Source organism: Cynara cardunculus, assembly GCF_001531365.2.
Source record: "Cynara cardunculus var. scolymus isolate 2C chromosome LG 11, CcrdV1, whole genome shotgun sequence".
In the NCBI taxonomy this organism is placed as follows: domain Eukaryota; kingdom Viridiplantae; phylum Streptophyta; class Magnoliopsida; order Asterales; family Asteraceae; genus Cynara; species Cynara cardunculus.
This window is the reverse complement of record NC_037538.1, coordinates 19,540,623-19,547,000: the sequence shown is the minus strand read 5'-3', so window position 1 is coordinate 19,547,000 and position 6,378 is coordinate 19,540,623. Positions and strand designations below refer to the sequence as shown.

The following is a 6,378-nucleotide window of genomic DNA, read 5'->3' as shown; positions in this document are numbered from 1 at the left end:
GTTTTAAGATAAACACTCAAAACCAATAAAGAAAACTACAAATTTGACAGATCATAAGTCATGAAAAGACAAAAAAAGATGGGTTTTAGAATGAAATTTCAACTGCTTACCCTCTTTCTTGTCCAGAAACTCAGATTAAGGTTGAATTAATACATGTATATATATATATTTCAAAAAAACCCAAGAACATATTATATAGTGCAATTTGGACAGCCTAACCCCAAAATATATAGTATATATATAAATAAATAACTATAAAAGTATAAATCGTAAATATTAAAAATATTTTTTCACAATATATATAATATATAATAATATAATTAAGTAAAAAATTATTTAATATTGGACTCATTTCGAAGGTATTAACGAGACGATTATAATTGTGTAACTTGTTATAATAAAAATGTATTTTTAAACATGTTTATTGATATACGATTATATATATTAATTTGATAAATGTTTAAAATGAAACATTTAAAAGTAAATGACGTAAAGTAAATTAATTAATTAATTATAGTGGTATAAAGTATAAATTTAAAATTATAATTTTAAAAAAATCGGTTGTAAGAGGGTGAGTGTATGTGAGGGGGTGAATGTATGTGAGGAGAGGAAGGAGTGGAAAAATGAGTATAAAAAATATTTTGGTCATCTAGTATTTTAAAACTTTAAGAATTTTATTAAATTTGCTTAATAAGATAATATAGATAAATCAACGACATGTCATTATTGAGTTATTCCGTTAAAATGACGTGGCTCCCTTGCTATCCAGTAAGCCGTTGGTGTATTTCGTAGGCTGCTAAGTCATCGTCGTAATCGAGGAATCAAACACACACTCTCTTCTTCCTCTTGCCCTTCACTCCATTTCAATCAATTGAAACCTTCGAAATATCTCCAATGAAGGTCTATTTGCACACTCGATCGCCTTACAATCTCGCTATCATTTTCCCCAAAAATGGCCTCAGTAGTTTTCGGATTTTGCCCAAATTCCCCTTTCTTCTTCTTCAAGCATCAACCTCCTCCCATCGAGTCGCCGGAACCAGAATGTCTCTTTCTCTTCCTCCAACTTCAATGCCGGTCCTTGAACAGCCTGGAGGGAAGATGGTAGTGGAGCTCGTGGGGACATTCAATGAGCTGACGGAGAGGATTAAGAACAATAATCACCAGTTGCTCTCCACCAGCTCTTCTCGATTGCTTTTCAAGACGCTGAAACTTTGCCTCCCAATTTTGCAGACTCTACCTCTCGCTCCCGATGGTCGTTCCCCTCTCTCTCGTGCACTATCCATTGCACTCCTCCTTGCCGATCTCCAGGTAAGCAAATATTAGACAATTGAATCATGGTTTTTTCTTTCTTAACGCAATTTTCATGATCAAAGATAAAATAGAGCAAGAGGCGCATAACTCACCCCCAAATTGATTATTAGATGATTGTGTTTTGCTTGCAAGCGTCCAGTTTAGCATCAGCAACACGAATGCCTGGTTGAAATTCGTGTTGTTTAACTCTCATGGACAACAGAAATGATCCAATAGTGTTACCTTCTTTTCCCCCCTTAGCCTCCACATTGGATATACCAAACCAATATGTCCCAACTGAAGGTGAGGTTGGGAGTAATATGTTGACCTACCGGATCTCGACCCTAAAGTTTAGAGCGTGGCTTATAGATGTGATAACATAGGATATTGAAGAAATCTCAAATTAACTTTGCCTGCAGATGGATGCTGAAGTCATTTCTGCTGGTATACTGAGGGAAGTTCTGGAGGCAGGTGCCATAAGCATGTACCATGTGAAGGATCGTATAGGTGTCAGTACTGCTCATTTGTTGCATGAGAGTTTTCGTGTCAAGAACATTGCTTCCAAAGTCGACACTTACGATGATGAAAGTGTTTCGGCCCTTAGAAAATTCTGTCTAACTTACTATGATGTTAGGGCATTGATTCTTGATCTTGCTCTTAAGCTTGATATGATGAAGCATTTAGAGTACCTGCCACGATATCAGCAGCAGATGATATCTCTTGAGGTTATGAAGATACATGCTCCATTAGCCCATGCTGTTGGGACCAATTCTCTGTCCCTTGAACTTGAGGATCTCTGTTTTCAGTACTTGTTTCCTTATTCATATCTCTATGTAAACGCCTGGTTAAGGGGCCATGAAACAGGGAACAAGCCTATAATTGATGTTCTAAAGGAACAGCTGCTCCAATTGTTGAAATCAGACTCCATCCTAGTAGAAATGGTGGATGAAATCTTGGTTGAGGGTCGTTATAAAAGTCATTACAGCACTATGAAGAAGTTGTTGAGAGATGGCCGCAAGCCTGAGGAGGTAAACGACATCCTTGGTTTGCGAGTCATATTGAGGCCTTGTTCCAAGTTGGTTACAACAGATGAATGTGAGAAAGCATGTTACAGGGCACGCTCGGTAATCCAATCTTTGTGGAAGGAGGTGCCCAGCAGATCCAAAGACTATATTTCCAGACCTAAAGCTAATGGTTACAAGAGTCTACACATGGCAGTTGATGTGAGTGGGATTAGACCTCTAATGGAGATACAAATAAGGACAGCAGAGATGAATATACTGGCATCAGACGGAACAGCTTCACATGCATTTTACAAAGGTGGTCTTGCTAATCCTGAAGAAGTAAGTGTCCCTAACATATATGCATTTTGGATTCTTTGTTTCCCCAGATGATGATAATGATCTATGAATGTTGGTGTAGGCAAAGCGGCTGAAGACCATTATGATTGCTGCTGCAGAGTATGCTGCATTGCGCTTAAAAGATTTTAGTTCCAGAAACCCTAAATACGATGGGAGTGATAGCAGGGATCGTATCTTCCGTCTCCTTGATAAGAATGGAGATGGTAAGATTAGCATTGAGGAACTTATGGAAGTGATGATAGAGCTTGGTGCACAAGGGGAAGATGCTCGTGAGATGATGCAGCTTCTTGATGCCAACAGTGATGGTTCTTTGAGCTCTGATGAATTTGAAATGTTTCAAAAGCAGGTAACATTATTAATTAATCACCATTTCAAGTCTCTAATGAATAATTTGCTAAAGATATCAACAACACTCTTTTTGGGTAAATGATTTCATGTTTGTAGGTTGAACAGATGCGTGGTTTAGAAGATAGAGATGATGAATACAAGATGTTGTTAAATCAGAAGCTTCAAGTGGCAGACGGTAGCGGTTTGATTCAGGTGTACAGGAAAGAACTTGAAGATAGGCTTGGCTTGCTGTAAGTTAGCCTTTGCTTTGAGAACCCATATTTTATTGTGGTTTTGAATCCAACATGCAAAGTTGCATGGTATATGATCATTATTGTATGAATAACACAAGATAGCCTAGATAATTTAGTGTATATATGTTTGATCTAGAAAGAACAGAATATTTGTGTGTGTGTATATATATATATAGAGAGAGAGAGAGAGTCAGGTTTAGGGGAAAACCGTAAAAAAATAAAAAACTGAGGAACACCCTAATAACCGTTCACGGTATGCACATGTATATATTGTTAATTTTAAGCAATTTATCTAGTATGCACATGTGCATAATATGCGCACGTGCATAAAAACCAAGAAACAACTTCACTGACCAATATGCACATGTGCATACCGTCCAAATGAACGGTTACCAGGGTGTTCCTCAGTTTTTTTATTTCTTGAGGTTTTTTCCCCGAACCTCCCTCTACACATGTATATGTATGTATGTTTGGAAGTAGAAAGTATTTGCATATTATAGGATAGGTGATGATATGATAGGACAGGAGGTTTGCAGTAACAAGAATGGTTGATGTAAATGAAATTGTTATTTCCGCTGGTAAGAACATGTATGTGTACCCAACTTATCTCGCCTGCCTCTAAACACATCCCACGCCTTCAAATTGATGAGTTCATGGAATTTGGACAAATATGGCAGCCTCTTAGAAGCAGTTTGCCTGCTTTCAACAAGTAGTTGTCCTGAAAGATGATAGAATTATGCACATACAACAGCTTCAATCATGTTCAGCGACAGGCAACTTTTTCAGACTACTTTTGATCTCATGTTACTAATATTATTTTTCATTCGAAATGGACTTCTTTATGCCGTTTATCCGTTACCAGTTTCATTATTCATTATTTCAATGGGCAGGATATGGATATGGGTTTTGTAGCATGGATATTTATCTCTTCTGTTACCCTTTATTTTAAATGGACAAGGTAACATAATAACTCTTATCTTATCCATTGCCTATCCGTATCAAATCATCATGTATATTGATAAAGTCTCTCAATGCATGTTTGTCTCTCAATCTTCTCTCTCTAGAATAAAAACAACTCAATAGCATGTTCAAGATCTTGCTACAAACTACCAATACAAGCTATTTATACAATTTACTGAATATACAAGAAGTCAAACTACAATTGAACTCTATGTTGACTTTAGAATTTGACCTTTTCAAGTTTTTAAGCTCTGTGATCTAGGATATAATAATATTTGACCTAACAATCTCTCCCTTTGTATTCGAGATCACATTCTTTAAAAGCAAATCCCTTTGTCTTCACTTCAAAAGATCTTTGTATGTCTCCCCAATGAAGACAATCAGACTTTGTCACTATTTGATAAGCGAATCTAAAAAAATAACAATCTCCCCTTTTAACAAATATATTCTTCAGATCAAAATCTTCATCTCGAAATCATTTTCAAAATTTTCAAACGCTTTAGAACAGTTTGGTGACATCTCCTTGCACCACATTTGCATGTAACACATATTTCATTACAAAGAAATACAATTTATACCACATTGGTCCCACTATTATAAGGATTCTTATATGTACAAAATCTACATATGAAAAATTCCAAAAATAAAATCATGTACTAACATATGTATAACAACATGTATCTTCAAAATAAGTAATCATCATTCTGATCTTCCAAAAGTAGATATCATAAAAGAAAAATAATCACATTTCCTCTTTCCCCTTAATATCCCTTGATTCCGCGGTTCCTGCATTACACATTTTTGAAACACAAAATGAGAGTTAGACCTGAAGGTCTAGTGAGTAAATCATTTCTTTGCATATGAAGGTTGATAAACACCAAAACTGATATAAATAACTTTTACACAGAAATATTTGCATTTCAGCACAATAAAGTAAGTCAATAATATGATCTGTTGAGTTAATCTCGACATTAATTAGAAGAAACAAAGTTTAGTATTTTAGTTTCTTGTTATTTTTATTTAAGCTTTGGGTTTAATCAAACCAAAGTTTCTCATCATCTACCATATACCAAATAGGAACCGAGAAAGTCACCAGAAACCGCCAATTCACAACAGAAGGAACCATCGTCAATAACTTCATACGGGGTTCGATTGGAATCATACGGGGGATACCCAAGGAGGCCAAAATTCAGAAGGAAACTTACCACCTACTGGCACCCACCAGAAAAAAGGGGACTTACCTTAACCGGAACTGAGAAGACAACCGAAAAACCAGTCGGTCAGTAAGACCATCAAATTGAAGGCAGGGGTAACCGCCGTTCGAAAAAGGAATTGGGCCACAAAACAAGTATACAATACGGCCCAATATCGTCTTTCCAAGTAATAAAATTGTATAAGTACCGGATTATCCTCTACGGAGATTGTAGCAAAAATTAAATGAGAGTCCAATGAAAGAGATGATTTCAGATGATGATTTTGAAAACTTCAGTTTGGAATTAAGGTGATTTAAAACAGAAAACATAATATATAAGGATAGCAAGGGTGTAAGACTTGCGGTGAGACCCAAACACAATTTCCAATAGCCAATGCTGTAGGAATGCTACAGCAAGCAGTGTTTCAAAAAATAGTTCCACCATCTATTTTGAAAGTATTCCTCTCGGACTTCACCATTGCGCTATATTATAGCTTTCAACCCATATCTCTATATGGTATCCGGACCAGGGATAGTGACTAGATGGTGTCTTCAAATTATATGGATAAACAAATCTCTTAGTTAAAAATCACTCTCTCAAGTCGATTCCCATATCATTCGAGTTGGCGTGTGTTCTAGATAGTTCATTTCTGAATCTATCGCACTTTGACACTTTTGAAGAGTGACCAACCCGTCGGGAATGAAGTTTGAAAGACATAAATGACAAGTCTCCTTGTCGGCAACTTTCTCAAGTCTACCTCTTATATCATTCAAGTTGACGTGCATTCAATGGCTTATCTCTAAGTCCATGTCACTTTAACACTTTCAAAGTGATCAACCCGTCAAGAAGTGTACTTGGTTTTTATAAAAACTCGAATGAAACAACGGAACGTCGTTTATGAAAACACTTAGCTACTTTATTTTGGTTTGAAAATCTCACATTTCCGTCTCACACCCAAGCTATAAAAGCTTAGCTACTCATAACGGAAAGTAA

At 36.2% G+C, this 6,378-nt stretch overlaps 1 protein-coding gene across 2 annotated transcripts; it reads left to right on the top strand.

Moving 5' to 3' along the window:
* Positions 1 to 884: 884 nt before the first annotated feature.
* LOC112521306 (probable GTP diphosphokinase CRSH, chloroplastic) lies at positions 885 to 3,392 on the top strand. 2 transcript variants are annotated; one of them, XM_025130081.1, is made up of 4 exons: positions 885 to 1,308; positions 1,710 to 2,633; positions 2,713 to 2,997; positions 3,105 to 3,392. In XM_025130081.1, exons 1-4 carry the CDS (start codon positions 895 to 897, stop codon positions 3,231 to 3,233), a joined length of 1,752 nt encoding a protein of 583 aa, XP_024985849.1. In that variant the 5' UTR covers positions 885 to 894; the 3' UTR covers positions 3,234 to 3,392. The 2 variants fall into 2 exon arrangements, with proteins under 2 accessions (XP_024985849.1, XP_024985848.1); XM_025130080.1 differs by having other exon boundaries at positions 3,096 to 3,392.
* The last annotated feature ends 2,986 nt before the right edge of the window (positions 3,393 to 6,378 follow it).

Excerpts from the sequence above, each read along its gene's own strand:
- LOC112521306 (XM_025130080.1), top strand. The coding sequence starts at position 895 with ATGAAGGTCTATTTGCACACTCGATCGCCTTACAATCTCGCTATCATT. Across the intron at positions 2,634-2,712 it reads GTCTTGCTAATCCTGAAGAA|GCAAAGCGGCTGAAGACCAT; the intron begins GTAAGTGTCCCT and ends ATGTTGGTGTAG. Across the intron at positions 2,998-3,095 it reads TTGAAATGTTTCAAAAGCAG|GTTGAACAGATGCGTGGTTT; the intron begins GTAACATTATTA and ends TCATGTTTGTAG.